Raw genomic sequence first — 18,509 nt, 5'->3', positions numbered from 1 at the left:
TAACCCTAAACCCAAGTCCTAACCCTGAAATAGACCCTTAAAGAAGTGAGGACCAGACAGAATGTCCTGCAAAACCTTCCTCGTCTGATGGTTAAAAACGCTAGTGGCACTAGAGGAGGCGCTAGTGCAGCGACCCGGACACATACCCACATCCGGTTACCCACCCGCAGACACGGCCAATTGTGTCTGTAGGGACGTCCGACCGATATGGGAATTCGAACCGGTGACCCCTGTGTTGGTGAGCGATGGAATAGGAATTTTTTTGCGACACACTTTGTTTTTAAATTGGCATGTGTTTGTATATGGGCCCTGTGATGACCTGACGGCCTGTCCAGGGTGTCTCCCCGCCTGTCGCCCAGTGGCTGCTGGGATAGGCTCCAGCATCCCCACGACCCCGAGACTAGGATAAGTGGTTTGGATAACGGATGAATGAATGGATGGATGGACATAGACTCTAATGTTAACCATCAGAACTGCATGCCTAACTTTAACTCTAACCTTAACCACTGACCCTAAAATCAGTCCCCCCCCCCCGTAATTGGGGACACGACTTTTGACCCCAATTGGACAAGTCGTCCCCAATTAACTGGTCTTTAGTCTGAAATGTGTCCCCAAAACTATAATCAGGAACACACACACACATATCCACTAGATTTCTGTTTACAGAGCGTTTATTCAACACGGAGATGAGCATCGAGCGCCACTCGGAGAGTAATTTAAACATGACTCCCCACAGGAAAACGACTGCTCAGCTGTCTTCTAGAGTCAAGGGCGCTCGCTTGCGGCCTTGGGTCCCTTGAAAGGCGCCATATAAATTCAAGTTGTTATTGCTCATCTGTTGCCGTGGCAGTGTTTTGGCGTGAGATTTGCCTTGGTGTCCTGAAAGCATGAGACTCACGCCAGATGCGTGAGAACTGGCAATCTTGCAGTGGCGTCTGTGTGTGTGTGTGTGTGTGTGTGTGTGTGTGTGTGTGTGTGTGTGTGCGCGTGTGTCTGTGCACACGCATAGACACTGCTGGTGGCAAGTTTGACTTGAACAGCTGTATTTCTGGTTATGACTCTAGCATATTAAATGGACCTCTCTCGTCACTCTGAAGTTTACCGAGACCGTCTCACAGTCGCGTCTCCTCACTTATCTCTGAACATACTTGCGTATAAAGACGAACCCGCTGTCTGTCCCTCGGTGCCGAGCCAAACGCGTCGCTCCGCCGCGCTCGAAAGGGTTTAGCGCGCCCTCTGGTGACGATAGGGGTGAATGACACGCTCATTGGTCGACAATTGAGCGGTGTGGGTGTATGGGGTTGTGGGATCTGCCTCTACGTTTCATCCCCCAACCCATTCACGATACATCGCGATGACCACGCTGCCCCTCAATTTCGAGCCACGAGCAGCCCTCCCACCCCCGTTTCAATGCGCTGGAGGGGTGAGAGCGCCCCCGTGTGACCCTGGGCGGTCGCCGTGAGACAGCCCAGGTGTGTGTGTGTGGGTGTGGACGCGGTGACGCGTGTGGCGCAGTAAAAGCCCTCAATAAATAGACGGCAGGTCGCGACAGGACAAGGAGAACCGCCCGAGTCAGCGGGGATGAGTGCGGAGCAGAGGAGCGGCGTTGTCCGGGAGGGGTTTCTTGTGAAGCGGGTAGGACGTGGCGGCGGTGCTCACGCTTTATTATAAGGCCTTGGGATCACATTTAACAACTTCACGGTGGCGGACGACGACTACACGTACACTTTCTGTAGGTCTACCGTGTGGCTGGCGTGCGTCACTTCCAAATGTGCTGATTCAATAAGGTGTGTGTGTGTGTGTGTGTGATTGTCTGTGTCTTTTTGTTTGTCTCTGTGTGTGTGTCTGTCCGTCTGTGTGTCTGTCCGTGTGTGTGTGTGTGTGTGTTTGTGATTGTCTGTGTCTGTCTGTGTCTTTTTGGTTGTCTCTGTGTGTGTCTGTCCGTCTGTGTGTCTGTCCATCTGTCTCTGTGTGTGTGTGTGTGTGTGTGTGTGTGTGTGTGTGTGTGTGTGTGTGTGTGTGTGTGTGTGTGTGTGTGTGTGTGTGTGATTGTCTGTCTGTGTCTTTTTGTTTGTCTCTGTGTGGCTCTGTCTGTCCGTCTGTTTGTGTGTCTGTCCATCTGTGTTTGTGTGTGTGTGATTGTCTGTGTCTTTCTGTTTGTCTCTATGTGTGTCTGTCTGTCCTTCTGTGTGTGTGTGTGTCTGTCCATCTGTGTGTGTGTGTCTGTCCATCTGTGTGTGTGTGTGTGTGTGTCTGTCCATCTGTGTGTGTGATTGTCTGTCTCTGTGTGTGTCTGTCCGTCTGTGTGTGTGGGTGTGTGCGTGTGTGTGTGATTGGCTGTGTGTGTGTGTGTGTGTGTGTGTGATTGGCTGCGTCTGTCTGTGTCTTTTTGTTTGTCTGTGTGTGTGTGTGTGTGTGTGTGTGTGTGTGTGTGTGTGTGTGTGTGTGATTGTCTGTGTCTTTCTGTTTGTCTCTGTGTGTGTCTGTCTGTGTGTGTCTGCCTGTCTGTTTGTGTGTCTGTCCATCTGTGTGTGTGTGTGTGTGTGTGTGTGTGTGTCACAGGGCCACGTCGTGCACAACTGGAAGGCTCGCTGGTTCGTGCTGACTGCGGACAAGCTGCTGTACTACAAGTACGAGGGCGGCAGGAGGGACTCGTGTCAGCGGGGCCGAGTCATGCTGAGGGGTTGTGTGGTCACGTGTCCCTTTCTGGAGCACGAGAATCGGCCGGTAAGCAGCCAGCTCGCGCATCCTCCCCGCATAACGGAGGTGGAGGCGAGCAGGGGGAACCGTTAGTGCTGTGTGTGCGTGTGTGCGTGAGGAGGCCTCCGCCTCATTATCAGGGAGAAAGGCGTGTGTCTGCGTGAGAACGGCTGGTGTGGAGTTTGTTCTTGTTCGAACCGCTTTGCTGAGAGATGCGGTGCGGATTTGCTGCGCGTGCGCTGATTTTCTGAAGTATTTCCGAAGCTTCGAGGCGTCCGCGGCCTACTGCCGTGCCCTGTCACGGTTTATCCTGTAACGCCGCTAGGGGGCACTGCGGGCTAATGAAACGTGGGTTCTACGTTAATACGGTAAGAAGAAGAGAATGTAAGATGGCGGCTGCGCGTGTGACGCTGAGTGCTAGTCGATCTCAGTAAACGCTACCTGCTGTCGTTATTGAAATCTACTGCGGTACCACGTCTACCCACACGGGGGGGTCGTCGGTTCGAGTCCCCGTGTTGCCTCCGGCTTGGTCGGGCGTCCCTACGGACACAGTTGGCCGTGTCCGCGGGTGGGAAGCCGGATGTGAGTATGTGTCCTGGTCGCCGCACTAGCGCCTCCTCTGGTCGGTCGGGGCGCCTGTTCGGGGGGGGGGGGGATAGCGTGATCCTCCCACGCGCTACGTCCGCCTGGTGAAACTCCTCACTGTCAGGTGAAAAGAAGCGGCTGGTGACTCCACATGTATGGGAGGAGGCATGTGGTAGTCTGCAGCCCTCCCCGGATCGGCAGAGGGGGGTGGAGCAGCGACCGGGACGGCTCGTGAGAGTGGGGTAATGGGGAGAAAAGGGGGGGGAACCGCCCCCCCCCCCAGAGTTCCCCCTTATGAACAGAAGGATTGATGGGTTTATTTGTGGTGTGAACTCGTAATTAAATGGCCCTTTTCCAAATGTTTTATTCCCACTACGTCATTTCATGGCACTCTGTGGGACTTCCATTTGATTTATTTCCTTTAATTAGCCATTTAATGAGGGAATGGCTTCACCGAGAGAGTCTCCTCATACCTTTCCAGCTAGTTCATCCAGTTCATGGCCCCGGGCTACGGTCTTGTCAGGATCTGGTCTGAACGCCTGCACGTTCAAGTGCAGTTAGTCATCCGCCAGGCATCCTCGCTCCGCTTTCCTTTTCACGCCCCCCCCCCCCCAGACTTTCCCGGAGCGTCCTCGGGGGGGGGGGGGGTCCTGACTCCTGTAAAAGTGAAGTGCTGTGTGTTTTCTAGCTGGTCTTCAAGCTGCAGACCAAGAGCTCCGTGGAGCATTACCTGGAGGCCTGCTCCCGCGAGGAGCGAGACGAGTGGGCCGCAGACATCGCCGCCGCTGCAGAAAGGCTGCAGGCGGCGGATGGAGGCGAGGCAGCGGCCGGCCGGCCGGACGCCACCGGGTCCCCGTCCCTGATGCTGCACAATGTCAGACTGAAGTAAGGCCACCCTACAGAGCTGGGGTCGGCACAACCGGGTGACGCCTGTCTCCTCTCCTCTGTCGTTGTTTTTGTCTCTCTGTCGCCTTCATTTCATTTTGATTCAATTCTGCTGGGCTTTTGTGGCGGGAAATACAAGTTCTCATTGTCTGTGTCAATAACTATATATTTCTCTATGTCTGACTTTATGTTTTGCTATGTCCACGTCCTTTCTCTCTCTCTCTCTCTCTCTCTCTCTCTCTCTCTCTCTCACAACCTGCCCCCCTTTCTGTCTCTCTCTCACAGCCTGCCCCTCCTCTCTTTCTCTTTCCCTTTCTCTTTCTCTCTCTCTCTCACAGCCTGCCCCTCTTTCTGTCTCTCTCTCACAGCCTGTCCCTCCTCTCTTTCTCTTTCCCTTTCTCTCTCTCTCTCTCTCTCTCTCTCTCTCTCTCACAGCCTGTCCCTCCTCTCTTTCTCTTTCCCTTTCTCTCTCTCTCTCTCTCTCACAGCCTGTCCCTCCTCTCTTTCTCTTTCCCTTTCTCTCTCTCTCTCTCTCTCACAGCCTGTCCCTCCTCTCTTTCTCTTTCCCTTTCTCTCTCTCTCTCTCTCTCACAGCCTGCCCCTCCTCTCTTTCTCCTTCTCTTTCCCTTTCTCTCTCTCTCTCTCTCTCACAGCCTGCCCCTCCTCTCTTTCTCCTTCTCTTTCCCTTCTCTCTCTCTCTCTCTCTCTCTCTCTCTCTCTCTCTCTCTCTCTCTCTCTCTCTCTCTCTCTCTCTCACAGCCTGCCCCCCTCTCTCTTACAGCCTGCCCCCCTCTCAATTCAATTCAATTCAGTTCAATTATGCTTTATTGGCATGACTACATTAATTACAATGTTGCCAAAGCAGGTGAGAGTGAAGCAGAATAACAGAGTACCAAAAAAACAAATTAGAATAAATGGAAAAGGGAATAGGTAGAACTGGCAGAAACATAGAGCAGCACTTGAACAGCAGCTGGCAGTAGTTGGGACAGTAGTTGACAGTGTTTTGGTCACTCACTGACCCTCAGGCTATGGCCTTTTGGCACATATTGTGCTGCAAGGTGTGACCTTTGGCCCTTTCCTAAAATAAGTGGCCATTTCTCTTTCTCATCCAGGAGTAGAAAATTTGGAATCTGGTTTTCAAATGTCTCCCGGTATTTTTCTCTTATGTTTTGGAATTTCTCACAATTTAGCAGGAAGTGCATCTCTGTCTCCACCTCGCCTGCCGTACAGTGACCACATATTTTTTTGCTCTTTTGGTAGCCAAGATGTGTTGTGTGTCTGCCCTTTTCGGTGGCTAGACTGTGGTCAGTGAGCCTGTACTTGGTAAGGATGTGTCTCTGCTGATAGTGGACAGACAGTCAGCCAGTTTGTATTCTCTTTTTAGGGCCCCATAACATCCTCGTTTGTGTTGTAATTTGGTTTCTATGTCCCAGTGTTCCAGGTGAGTGTTTGCATTGTGTGATAATGTGGTTTACTCTAATCTGTGGTTGATTAGTCTGAAACTCATCTGTGTCAGTGGTTACGGGCTTAGTAAGTTTCACAACCAGCTGACTGAGGGGACTCTTTCGTAGCTCTTGGATTTGGACTGCTTTAAATTGCAATGTGTCGTGAGGACTTGATTTAGGGTGCATCCAGAATTTAGGTGATCTTTTTTGGATATTAATTATCAATCAATTTATTAATCAATTTGCATTTTTATAGCGCTTTTCTAGCTGCAACAGCCACTCAAAGCACTTTCAATTATTTTATAAACTAGTAAATAACATCATAATATGACTAGTAAATGTCATAATATGACTAGTAAATACCATAATGTGACTAGTAAATAACAATGTGACTAGTAAGTACCATAATGTGACTAGTAAATATAACGTGACTGGTAAATATAATGTGACTAGTAAATACCATAATATGACTGGTAAATACCATAATGTGACTAGTAAATAACAATGTGACTAGTAAATACCATAATGTGACTAGTAAATATAATTATCAATGGGAAACGGCCTAATTCTGCCCTGTATGCATTTGTTGGTGTTTTCCTTTGTACATTTAGCGATTTTCGACAGAATTCTGCATGCAGGGCTTCTACTGAATGTTTGTCCCATCTAGTGTAGTCTGGCTGACTGAGTGGACCCCATACTTCACTTCCATGTACTGCAATGGGCAGGATGACACTGTCAAAGATGTTGGACCAGATTTTAATTGGGACGTCTGTTTTATAGTTGTCTTTTTATTGCATAGAAAGTTCTGCGGGCTTTCTCTTTAAGTGCGTTCACTGCCAGACCAAAGCTTCCCGAGCCACTGACCCTCAGTCCCAGGTCATCATGGTTTAACGTGTACTCTAGGGCGGTGTTACCTAGAGTAAATAGGTGTCTACTTTCCTGACACCTGGGCTTCTTCTGGAAGATCGTAATTTTTGTCTTTTTTTAAGTTTACTGCCAGGGCCCGGTTCTGACAATATTTCTCTAGCAGATCCAGATGCCGCTGTAGACCCTGTTCTGTGGGTGACAGCAGCACCAGGTCATCTGCATTGAGCAAGAATTTAACCTCTGTGTTGTTTAGGGTGAGGCCAGGAGCTGCGGATTGTTCCAGTAACACCGCTAACTCATTGATGTAGATATTGAACAGTGTTGGACTCAAACTGCAGCCCTGTCTCACCCCTCACCCTTTGAGTGAAGTATTCTGTTCTTTTGTCGCCAAGTTTTATCCCGCACTTATTTTCCAAATATATAGATTTGATTATGTCACACACTTTACCCCCTACACCACTTTGGATGATTTTATAGCATAAGCCATCGTGCCAGATAGAAGCAAGTGCTTTCTTCAAATCAATGAAGCATGCAAATAATTTTCCTTTATTTTTTTGCTGAGCATGTTGCTTAATTAGGGTGTGAAGGGTGTAGATGTGATCTGTAGTGCGGTGATTTGGTAGAAAGCCAATCTGACTCTTGTTCTCTCTCTCACACACACACAGCCTGCCCCCCCCTCTCTCTCTCACCCTGCCTCCCTCTCTCTCACAGCTTGCCCCCCCCTTCTGTCTCTCTCTCTCTCTCACCCTGCCTCCCTCTCTCTCTCGAACAGCCTGCCCCTCCTCTCTCTCTCTCCCTGCCTCTCTCTCTCTCTCTCACCCTGCCTCCCTCTCTCTCTCCAACAGCCTGCCCCTCCTCTCTCTCTCTCTCTCCCTGCTCTCTCTCTCTCTCTCTCTCTCTCTCTCTCTCTCTCTCTCTCACCCTGCCTCCCTCTCTCTCTCCAACAGCCTGCCCCTCCTCTCTCTCTCTCTCTCCCTGCCTCCCTCTCTCTCTCCAACAGCCTGCCCCTCTCTCTCTGTCTCTCTCTCTCTCACCCTGCCTCCCTCTCTCTCACAGCTTGCCTCCCTCTCTCTGTCTTGCTTTCTCACAGTCTGCCCCTCCTGTCTGTCTCTGTCTGTCTGTCTGTTTCTCTCTCTGTTCGTTTAAATTCAAAACTTTTATTAGCATGAGCATGAGAGACGGCATCGCCGAAGTACTACAGCAACACTGATAGTCGTACAGTTACAAGCCATTGTGGGAACAATACATCCAATATGTAAAGATTCACCAGTCGAGGAAAGAACGAAAAAGTGCTTTTAATGCGTAGCTGCAATAGCAGTTTTATCATTACACAATGTTTTTCTCTTTATTTGCTTTCCTTTGTTCTCTCCTTTATTATTCTTGAAAATGTCTGGCAGAAACTGCAACAGTAGACAGTAAAAAACACGAGAGTATTTAGTTTTGCATGTGTTATGTGGGTGTGTTACAAATGGACAGATAAAAAAAAAACCTCTCTCTCTCTCAGCCAAGTGGTGGACTCCATGTATGATGTTCACAGTGGTATCAACCTGACCAGTCATGTGGAGCAGGGCAGCACCTACAGCAACTGCTTCTCAGGTGAGCATTTCTTCTTCTTCTTCTTTGTATTTCCCCCCACAGAAACCTTGTCTTCATGTGCTCTGCATCCGAGCTTCGGCCAGGGGTAGGTTTGACAGATCGCTGAGAATCATGAGGAGAAAGCGAGGCTTTCAGACTCAGATAAAAGAGTCATTTTCTGAAGGATGCATCCTGCAGTACGCAGGCTCCACCCGCCTTCATCACAGTCAGCAGCTGGTGGGACGCTCAGTACGAAGAAGCAAGGACCCACACACAAACCTTTAAAGCTGGAAAGTTCGTGATCTCTATGGTACCGAGTCTGTGTCCATAAGAATATCAAACTATCTGATTCAGGAATCAGGAACACTCAGCCCACAGCAGTGCAACACAAAGACCACAACACACATCCAAAAGCTACAAGAACACACATACTAACACATATATCCAAACTACAAAAAAAAATCACTGTTTCCCAACCCAGTCCTTAAGGACCCCCTATCCTGCAGATGTCCATTGTAACCCTGCATAGGTAGCCCTGCTTGTACTCACTCAACCAATCATCTCACAGCACTTAATTATGCAAGGTGTGCAACATCTGACAGACTTCATTGCTGATTGGTTGAATAACTACAAGCAGGTACCTATTCTGGGTTGCAAAGAAAGTCTGCAGGATAGGGGGTCCTTGAGGACTGGGTTGGGACACACTGGTCCAAGGGAACGAACACCAGCCCGGATGACTGTCGGAACTGCCAGTCTGCACATACACACACACAAAAGAGCCATATATATATATATATATATACACACACACACACACATATACATATATATGGATTTTTTGATATAGTACATATAGAGAGTATAGTTGTTTTGTAGAGCAGGATGGGAATATCGTCTAGAATGGGGGTGGGGGGGTGGGGGTGACTCTCCTGCAGCTGTGTGGGTCTTTTGTTTGTCTTTTGCCGTTGTATTGTGATGTTTTGGTGCGTGGGGTGTCCTTGTGTGCGTGTACTCCCACGTCCGTGTCCCCGTGCAGGCTCCGAGGTGGTGGACTGGCTGGTGTTCATGCAGCTAGTCCTGAGCCGCGTGGAGGCTGTGACTCTGGGCTCGGCCCTGCTGGAGGAGGGCTTCGTGCGGCCGATTGGGCTGAGGAGCTTGGTGGCCATCCGCAACGCGGGCTTGAGCGAACAGTTTATGGACGACTCCACGGCGCTGTACAGCTTTGTGAGTACCCGCCGACAGCCGTTTGTTTTGGCTTTTGTCGGACACACGCTGACCCGTCCTAGATATAGTTCACGACGAGCTCCCTCTATTCTGCGTTCTCTCGATGTCAACGGAGAAGAGTGACGACTTAATACCCAAAAGTGCACTCCGGGTTTGTTTTTTCCCCTCGGGGGGGTCAATTTGGGGCGGCACGGTGCCATGTTAGCGCGGTCATCTCACAGCAAGAAGGTCCTGGGTTCGAGCCCCCGGGTTGTCCAACCTTTTTTTTGGGGGGGGGGGGTTCCACCTTTTGTTCTCCCCAATTGTACCCAGCCAATTACCCCCCTCTGCCGATCTGGGGAGGGCTGCAGACCACCACATGCCTCCCCCTATACATGTGGAGTCGCTTCTTACATGGACAAGCATAGCATGAGGTGTGAGACCAAAGGGTGGCATCACGGGTTCGAATCCGGCCCCCAAACCTCCGTTTGTGCCTCATCCGCACTCTCTTGTGTCGCCCTCTCTTATCTCGTCAACATAAATGAGGAAAGGCCAAAAATATAAGCAAAGTAAAGTTTATCTCCCAGATGAGACCGGGCAGTGGCTCTAAGGTAACATTTACATTCATGTCAACACGGCACCGTGTGTATTGGATTTCCTGTAGCCCAGTTCACCCAGTTTATGTTCTCCACCTGAGAAGAAGGGAGAGACGAGACCGGAGCGGTCCCGTCGGTTCCTGTATTGACAGCCAATTCACTTTCAGGCCGAGAGCTTTAAGAAGAGAGGGAGCGTGAAAGCGGAGCCATCTCTGTCGGCGGTGGAGCTGAGTGGGAAAGTGATGAGGAGAGGTTACCTCCTCAAACAGGTAAAGCCCCGCCTCATATCCAGCTGCCGAAATCATCTGCATCCACTTCTGGCTCAGCGAATGATGTGATGGTTTTATTTCTTTAAAGCTTGTCTGGATTTTTTTTTTTTTTTTTTGCCTGATCATAACATGCTCTTTGTATGCAGGGACACAAAAGGAAGAACTGGAAAGTGCGGCTGTTCGTGCTGCGCTCGGAGCCTTCCTACCTACACTACTACGATCCCAGCAAGGTGAGCGCGGGGGTCCCACCTGGATGTGCTGCCGTTTGCCTTTCTTCTCCTTAACCGACCCTTCTTCCCTGTGCTGAATGACTTGCTTGTTGACGTTCTGTCTCACCTGTCAGGATGACGTCAGCCCGGTAGGAGGCTTCTGTCTCCGCGGGTGTCTGGTCTCGGCCCTGGACGACAACGGAGTTCCCACGGGTGAGTCGACTTGTCTGAACGTCAGCCGATCACAGTAACAAACCCCGCGGCTATAGGCACGACCAACCCACCTCTACTGATTCTGGGTTTTAAAGGAAAAGGATTTTCCCCCTCAAGGAAGTGTTTTGTTTATAGGCCCGACTCACCCATGACGCGCCTCAGTCTTGTGACGGGAGCGACTGCGCCGTGGTGTACATAATTACAGGTCACTTTTAGACATGACTGGATCAGACGTTCTGATAGGGTGATGAGGTCATCGGGGAGGGCGTTGCAGTTTTTCACAAGACAGGTAAATTCAGTGTTTTCATGGAGACTGACTTGTCACATGAGGAAACCATCCCAGATAACAAAATTCCTGTGGCCCGGACCCGGCCCACACCCGACTCTCATCTTTCTTTCATCCGGCCCACATACCGCGTGGAACGATGGCACTCGGGCGGTCCGCTCCTGTTTGCCAGATCTGGGCCAGAACCAAGCCATGGCAATGCCGCATGTGCCACATATCTGCCAAAGGTGGCCCATATTAGTTTTGTGATATTTGGGCCATATTCACCATTTACCACACGGGCCACTTCAGGGTCACACCCAGATCACATGTTGCCCAGAGCAACGCATCTTTGCCCAAAAAAAGGCCCACATTTGATTTGGCATATTTGGGCCATATTTGCTATTATACATGTGGGCCACGTCAGGCTCACATCCATGTTGTCGGGGCCAGAAGAAGGCCACCAGTGCCGCGTCATTGCCTGAAGTGGTCCACATCCGGATGCTGTCTGGGATGTTGTAATTTTCATACTCGAGGACCGACGGTAGTTAGCAAAACATTGTACCTTCCCTTAGTTTAATTATTCGAGAGAGAAAATTCTCTTTTTTGCCTACTAATAGTGGTGTGGGCTCCTCCATGTAAGAGTATGTAAGTCAGGGCTACTTCACCGGTATGGCTGTGCAATACGGGGGATTAACACGGCTCATCTGATGACCTTATTAGCCACTAGACCATCCTGTAGCCTGTCATGGGGGGGGGGGTTTACTTGGTTTTGGAATGCCTTGTAGAAATATTACATACGTGCCAGAACTATGCAAAACTTCCGATCTGTGAGAAAAATTAACTTTAGGCGACAGCGAGCTGTTTAATTTGTGTCCCCCTATGGCAGCCATATATTTTGTACATTAAATCTACACCCCTTCATCTTTCTCCCAGGTGTGAAAGGCAACATCCAGGGCAACCTATTTAAGATCATCACTCAGTCAGACGTACATTACTTCATCCAGGCTCCAACCCACAAGGAGAAGATGGACTGGATTGATGCCATCAGACAGCAGGTGTAATGCACCAAACCTGGAGTCGAGCCTTTGGACGAGACATGTTGACTAGTTAAGCAGTCTTTTTTTTGTTGTTGTCTTTATACTTGTCCCCCCCCCCCCTCCCTTTTTCTCCCCAATTGTATCCGGCCAATTACCCCACTCTTCCGAGCCGGTCGCTGCTCCACCCCCTCTGCTAATCTGGGGAGGGCTGCGGACTACCACATGCCTCCTCCCATACATGTGGCGTCACCAGCTGCTTCTTTTCACCTGACAGTGAGGAGTTTCGCCAGGGGGGACGTCGCGCGTGGGAGGATCACCCTGTTCCCCCTCCCCTCCCAACAGGCGCACATACCCACATCCGGCTTCCCGCCCGCAGACACGGCCAATGGTGTCTGTAGGGACGCCCGACCAAGTCAGAGGTAACACGGGGATTCAAACCGGAAATCTCGTGTCGGTAGGCAACGGGATAGACCACCACGCTACCCGGATCTACATGACCGATACTCTACCTAGACTTGTTTTCTTGAGCGTAAGACTGAATTTACACATTCCGTGAATGTCATAGTACTACAAAAGGGCACATGACGTAGTATCGGGAGGAGCAAACATTGATTATGTGTATTCCAATCTGTGTATATGACTTATTTGATGGTGTTTTTTTATGAATAAACATAATAATGGTCGTATGTTCCCCTGTTGCATTTCATTCCTTGTGACTCCACAGGCCGAGGCTGAGTGCGAGTACGGACAGGCATGGCCTCCGGGTGTAGTTATCCCAGAGGGCACACCCAGGCAGCGAGCCGAGGCGAGCCCTCTCCGCTTCTGCGTGTTAGGCTGTTGACAGAAGTGACTCAAGGTGCGATGGTGGGGGTGGTTCAGTATCTTATTTATCACACTTCAGTCAGTGAGGGCTGTTAAAGCGGTGACGCGACGCTGCCCTCCGAAAAAAGGCTTGTGTACTGTCTTGACGCGTGCTTGATAACCCAGGTAAGAGCATCAAAGAAGGTTGAATCGGTTCATCTGGATGCAACGTTCATTTGACAGATGCTAGGTTTCATCACTCAGCTAAGTGACCTCTTCAAGAGGTCACTTAGCTGAGTGATGAAACCTAGCATCTGTCAAATGAACGTTGCATCCGGATGAACCGATTCAACCTTCTTTGAATTTCTCTACTGTGGGTTTGGAAACAAACCAAAGTAACATTCACTCAACCAGAAAATCAATACTGGAAAAAAAAACAACAACAACCGAAAGATTTATTGCAGAGCAGTAAAGTCCATTTTTGAAACATTCACAGAAAAAGTGCTATGGCGAATGAAAAGGTACACTGGTGGTCGTTAGTGGTTGAGTTTTTTCGAAAGTAAAAAGAACGGAAAAGTCCGATGTAATCCAGCGCTTTTCAGCTCCTTGTGTTGTGGTCGATGCACCCTTTGGTGGCGGAAAGAGGTGGGACATAACGAACTAGGTATTATTGGCATGCACTGACTGGCCACACGACATCTATTATGATCCACAGTGGTTCATACGAGGACAGTTGTTTCGTTTCGGTGAATCAAATTCAAAAACTTCTCATGCAGTTACCCTTTAAAATAAGTGCTTTCTGATTTTAGTCTCGGAGGACTCCAACTTGACATCTCAGCCTTTGTAGCGCACACAAATAACGTGCTAATCTCCATTCATGTCTTCACTTTATATGTAGATTGACACTATTATTATGATTATTATTTAATATTTTGCACAAGAACACATATTTGTATAAATGTTGTGTTCATAGCATGGAAAGTAAGACCCCAAATAATGGCGTGTTAGAATTCATTCAGTTCAGTGGATTTAAATGATCAAAATGGCCGGTACATTCAGTAAATATCTTTAAGTCCCCAAACAGATTATCTAGAAAAGGCACTTGTCTTAACACGGGATTATGAGGCAGGTGTAACGTTTTGTTCAGAATCGTGAAAAACAAAAAAAAGAAAAAAAACTCCACGGATTAATTTATTACGCCAAAAAAAAAAAAAGTAAGTCTATTCTAACCCTGTTACCCCCAAATGTGTGAAGGTGGTCCGGCGTTAGGCAACCTTGGTGAGCTGTAGGTCCCCAAAGACTCGCAGGGCGGTGAGGGAGGCGAGCCGTGGGAGGCGGTGGGTGAAACCACACAGGGGCTGGCCGTCCACCAGGATGCGAAACTGCTGGTGCTCACAAACGATCTCCATCTGAGAGTTGGGCGAGCGAGAGAGGGAGAGAGAGAGGGGGGGGTATGGAAAAACATGAAGTTGGACACAGACAAAAAGATACTGACACAGACTCAGGCATAGACGGCATTCCTCTTTTGGCTGTGAGAACTGCTGTATTATAGAGAACAAACCTCAATTTCTCATTGAACTTTTGAGTTTGCATCCTCCTATGTGGAGAGCACTGAAGGTATACACATATTTACATCACTTTTTTTGTTTATTTCCCCCCCTTTTTTTCTCCCCAATCGTACCCTTCCAATTACCCCACTCTTCCGAGCCGTCCCGGTCGCTGCTCCACCCCCCTCTGCCGATCCGGGGGAGGGCTGCAGACTACCACATGCCTCCTCCCATACATGTGGAGTCGCCAACCGCTTCTCTTCGCCTGACAGTGAGGAGTTTCACCAGGGGGACGTAGCGCATGGGAGGATCACTTTATTCCCCCCAGTTCCACCCCGACCAACCAGAGGAGGCGCTAGTGCAGCGACCAGGACACGTACCCACATCCGGCTTCCCACCCGCAGACACGGTCAGTTGTGTCTGTAGGGATGCCCGACCAAGCCTGAGCTGACATGGGGGTTTGAACTGGCGATCCCCGTGTTGCTAGGCAACAGAATAGACCGCCACGCTACACGGATGCCATATTTACATTACTTTTCCTCAGTGTGTTATGTCCAAGTTTCACAACTAACAGTACATCAAGTCAAATTTTTGGTCTGTGAAAACCTACTATGAAGGAAACAGACTCTGGTTTAACAGTTAAAATGGTGCTCTCGCTCACAGGATATGGTCGACTACCAGATCACAAAGCACGAGCTTTAGGTCAATGTATTTGCCTCTTTTTGAAAGAGGACCTGAGTGGGGACAGCCACTCAGAGTACGCATTCGTTTGGCAGGCTCTGAACGTGACATGAATAACGATGTTTTACATCAGATTGTAGGAATATAGCTGATGCTCCAATGAAAGAGCAGGTAACGGGGTCCAGTGCCTTGCTCAAGGACAGCTCGGCAGGACATGACTGCTGACCGGAACACAGTTGGAGTTGGTTGGGATTAAACATTCAAAAGGCTCAGCGTTTTCGGTTTTTATTTTTCAAAGCCATCCAGCATGCCAAATTTCGCCACAAGAGGGCACTGTTACAGAACCTCACACGAACAGGAACAACTTTTGGACCCGTGGAAACATGAAATCCGGGTGAAAATCAGCTTAAAACGATCTGCTCCTTCTCAAAAAATCTGGGTATTTTTCGGTTAAAATCGGTAAGAACAGAAAACGCTGAGCCTTGAACATCCAATTGTCTCAAAATGAGACGTTGTGTGTTGTCACAGGCCGAGCCGCCTCCCGCTACAGGCAGTGAAGGGGTGCCACGGTGCTCCAATGGCAGACGAAGCGAAAGTGGAGTATTTGCTCGATTTTCAATGGTGCAACGACTTTTTCCAAACGTATGCGTTTCGGCAGCCGCAGCCGTTATGTAACAGAACAGCGGGCACGTGGGGGATGAGGGGCAGCGAGGGTCGTGAGCTGTAGTCCAACCCAAGATGCTGGTGTTCATGTCTGAGCCCTCTCGGTACGTGTCAACAAAGTCTAAAATCGGCTCGCTTTTATTTTGAAACTCTGAATCAAGAGGAGGAGCCAGATAAAATTTGGTGGCAAACGGAGCTACTCCTCAGGCCATGGTGAAGAACTTGGCTCACGAGAAGTTACGCCCTCCTTACAGGTGCTGTGTACGAGATTTCCAACAGCAAACAACTATTTCCTGTGTAAAGAAATAGTGGAGTAATGGCGCCCTGAGCAGAGAATGAAGTCACACTCCCCCTGTGTGTGATGGAATCTGAGTTTCTCCGGTCCTTGTTTTGGAAGCCACTCTGGCCACGCGTGCATGCTAGTGCGTGTGAGGTAGCTAGCATTAGCAGGACAGCTAGCTAGCAAGCTAATAATTACGTTACATGGATTTAGGTCACTCGGCAGATAGAAGAAATAACTCCTTACCCAACTGAATACATTACTGTCCATCCAGCCATTATCCGAACCGCTTATCCTGCTCTCAGGGTGGCGGGGATGCTGGAGCCTATCCCAGCAGTCATTGGGCGGCAGGCGGGGAGACACCCTGGACAGGCCGCCAGGCCATCACAGGGCCGACATTCACACCTAGGGACAATTCAGTACGGCCGAGTCACCTGACCTACATGTCTTTGGACTGTGGGAGGAAACCGGAGCCCCTGGAGGAAACCCACCCAGACACGGGGAGAACATGCAAACTCCACACAGAGGACCACCTGAGATGACCTCCAAAGTTGGACTACCCCGGGGCTCAAACCCAGGACCTTCTTGCTGTGAGGCGACCATGTTAACCACTGTGCTGCAGAATACATCACTAATGTTAATAAAATAACTTAATAATATACTCAATATTCCAACAAAACCGACGAACTAATACTCAAGAACATGAAGGGAGGGGGAGGTTTGGTTGGTTCTGGTCTGAGATGCTGAATATCGTATATAGCACCTTGGTTTCTTGTAATGCTGGAGATCCAGGTGATCAGCCCACCCTGTGGCCCATTGTACCTTGCTCTTGGCACCAAGTGTCAGCTAGATGTCAAAGTAAATGTGAGTGTAAGATGAAACAAGTCGTAGGTGCACTAGGCACAGCCACACCTTGAAAGATTCCCCGGGTGCGAAAGGGAAGAAGGAGAGGGTGTTTTCGGAAGGACCCCACTTTCCAGCCAGGCGGGCATTGCGTTGGACGGCCTTATCTAGGAAGCTGACCTTTAGCTGAAGTCCCACATCGCTCTCCGTGTCCTCCTCCGGGGGGGCACAGGCTACCGTCACCTCGATGCTAGGCAAACACACAACAGATCAGGGGAAGGAGGAAGCGGTGTGTCGAATGCAAACATGTTCATCCCTCATAAAACAAGGCAAGCTAAGTATTGTACACGCATAGGTATGCAAACATACATGCACGAGTCTGTCTCGGAGCGGCAATCGTGAGTGAAATATGGAGACGGATGCAACTGCAGCCGTCAGCAACAGGCCTGCAACAGTGGCATCTACTGGCTGTTTGAGCCAATGATTAACGTTTTCATTTCAAGTGTTGTGGAAAACAACACTCCCTTTAGAAGCTAGAGCACAGCAACAAATGAGGCACCACAGGATTGTTAAATATTTCCCACCAGATTAAAGACGCGGAGCCTAAATGAAAAAGTCAGTGGAAGCATTATGGTGTATCCCTCTGCTGCAGAAGCTATATATATATATATATATATATATATATATATATATATATATATATATATATAAAAACACCTTTGAATTATTGTGAGTTTCAATTGTCGTTTGATTCTTGCTCGTCTTAGATCATCTATGATCCCGACATCCCCCCTGACTTCAGAGGTCTTCAGAAACCCGCACTTTTAGCAATCTCGCTGTAGGTTTTTATTGACTAACACCTTTGTGTGTCTTTTTAATGTGGGACGTTTGCAGCAGTTATGGCAGCGGCATGGGGGAAAGCCCAACAAGCCAAGCGTTCCACTCTGTGGGACAATAAAGTTAATCTCGAAACCTGTTGTCATCCTGATTAATGACTGCCGTTACATGATTACGACATTTCTGAGTATTCAGATGATCATTTGACAAAATGAGAGCTGGTATAGAGGCAAACTGTCTTGCAGCAATGGTGATGGTGGTGGTGGTGGTGGGGGTGGATGTGATCTACGGGCAAGGCCTGCTTTGGCTCTGTTTGGCAGACGGTTCAAACAAGGCCTTCGTGTTGTCACAGCTTTTTTCACCATGAGCACGGTTTGGAAACACAAACACAACACTGAAAACAAACACGGACTGAATAATCACTACACATTTCAATTATTATCATTATTATTGTTTTAGACTGGGGATATTTCAGAGGTTTTACACTTCACCGCCCCAACTATGAAACGTTTTTGGGATCTTTGTCTTTAAAGCAAATTGTGACCCTTTCCAGGCTGCCGAGTTAATAAACAAATAGCGTGACGATGCTGTCTACCAAAGACACTGCAGTCTCTAATTCGTGGGTTTTCATGGGACTTGACCCTGTGACTGTGTACCCCCACAAGTGTATTATGTCCCCAGCAGTGAAGGGGGAGCCGGGTGGATACTGACAAGGTTTTTAAACATGCTGAGCCGCCTTTCCTCCAGTTTCCCATTTCACTCGTTTATTAGCCAACATGAACACCCTAAACGTGGTGTGTGTAGGGTGGCTTGGTATTTGGATAAACGTGTCACAGCCGGTACGAATAAACGGTCTCGCCACGAGAACAAGCGTGTGCACCAACCTCTTGGGCTTTTTGTCAACGATTCCCATCACAACCAGTTTCATTGAAGGCCGCAGCCCACCCTTTATCTCTCCGGTGTAGCCCTCCTGTGGGACAACACAAAGCAATGGTTGCGTTACAG

At 49.0% G+C, this 18,509-nt stretch overlaps 2 protein-coding genes across 2 annotated transcripts in view; one reads left to right on the top strand and one right to left on the bottom strand.

Moving 5' to 3' along the window:
* Window positions 1-1,581: 1,581 nt before the first annotated feature.
* On the top strand, window positions 1,582-11,961 carry plek2 (pleckstrin 2). Its single transcript, XM_056296410.1, has 9 exons — window positions 1,582-1,635; window positions 2,563-2,727; window positions 3,974-4,170; window positions 7,987-8,078; window positions 9,094-9,281; window positions 10,024-10,125; window positions 10,272-10,355; window positions 10,469-10,547; window positions 11,749-11,961. Exons 1-9 carry the CDS (start codon window positions 1,582-1,584, stop codon window positions 11,874-11,876), a joined length of 1,089 nt encoding a protein of 362 aa, XP_056152385.1. The 3' UTR covers window positions 11,877-11,961.
* Window positions 11,962-13,918: 1,957 nt separating this feature from the next.
* si:ch211-10a23.2 (Galectin-related protein A-like) overlaps window positions 13,919-18,509 on the bottom strand; it is a 5,017-nt gene continuing 426 nt past the window's right edge. The window contains exons 2-4 of the mRNA XM_056296472.1: window positions 18,389-18,474; window positions 16,737-16,917; window positions 13,919-14,062 (exon numbers count right to left, since the gene is read on the bottom strand). Of these exons, the coding sequence (XP_056152447.1) occupies window positions 13,919-14,062; window positions 16,737-16,917; window positions 18,389-18,474 (411 nt within the window). The remainder of the gene's footprint in view (window positions 14,063-16,736; window positions 16,918-18,388; window positions 18,475-18,509) is intronic.

Source organism: Lampris incognitus, chromosome 16 (genome assembly GCF_029633865.1).
Source record: "Lampris incognitus isolate fLamInc1 chromosome 16, fLamInc1.hap2, whole genome shotgun sequence".
Classification (NCBI taxonomy): Eukaryota; Metazoa; Chordata; class Actinopteri; order Lampriformes; family Lampridae; genus Lampris; species Lampris incognitus.
This window is presented reverse-complemented; position numbering and strand designations above follow the sequence as displayed.

Bases quoted from the DNA above. Each gene is read 5' to 3' on its own strand.
- plek2 (XM_056296410.1), top strand. From the start codon at position 1,582: ATGAGTGCGGAGCAGAGGAGCGGCGTTGTCCGGGAGGGGTTTCTTGTG. The intron at 4,171-7,986 runs GTAAGGCCACCC...TCTCTCTCTCAG, and splicing joins CTGCACAATGTCAGACTGAA to CCAAGTGGTGGACTCCATGT. The intron at 10,548-11,748 runs GTGAGTCGACTT...TCTTTCTCCCAG, and splicing joins CGACAACGGAGTTCCCACGG to GTGTGAAAGGCAACATCCAG.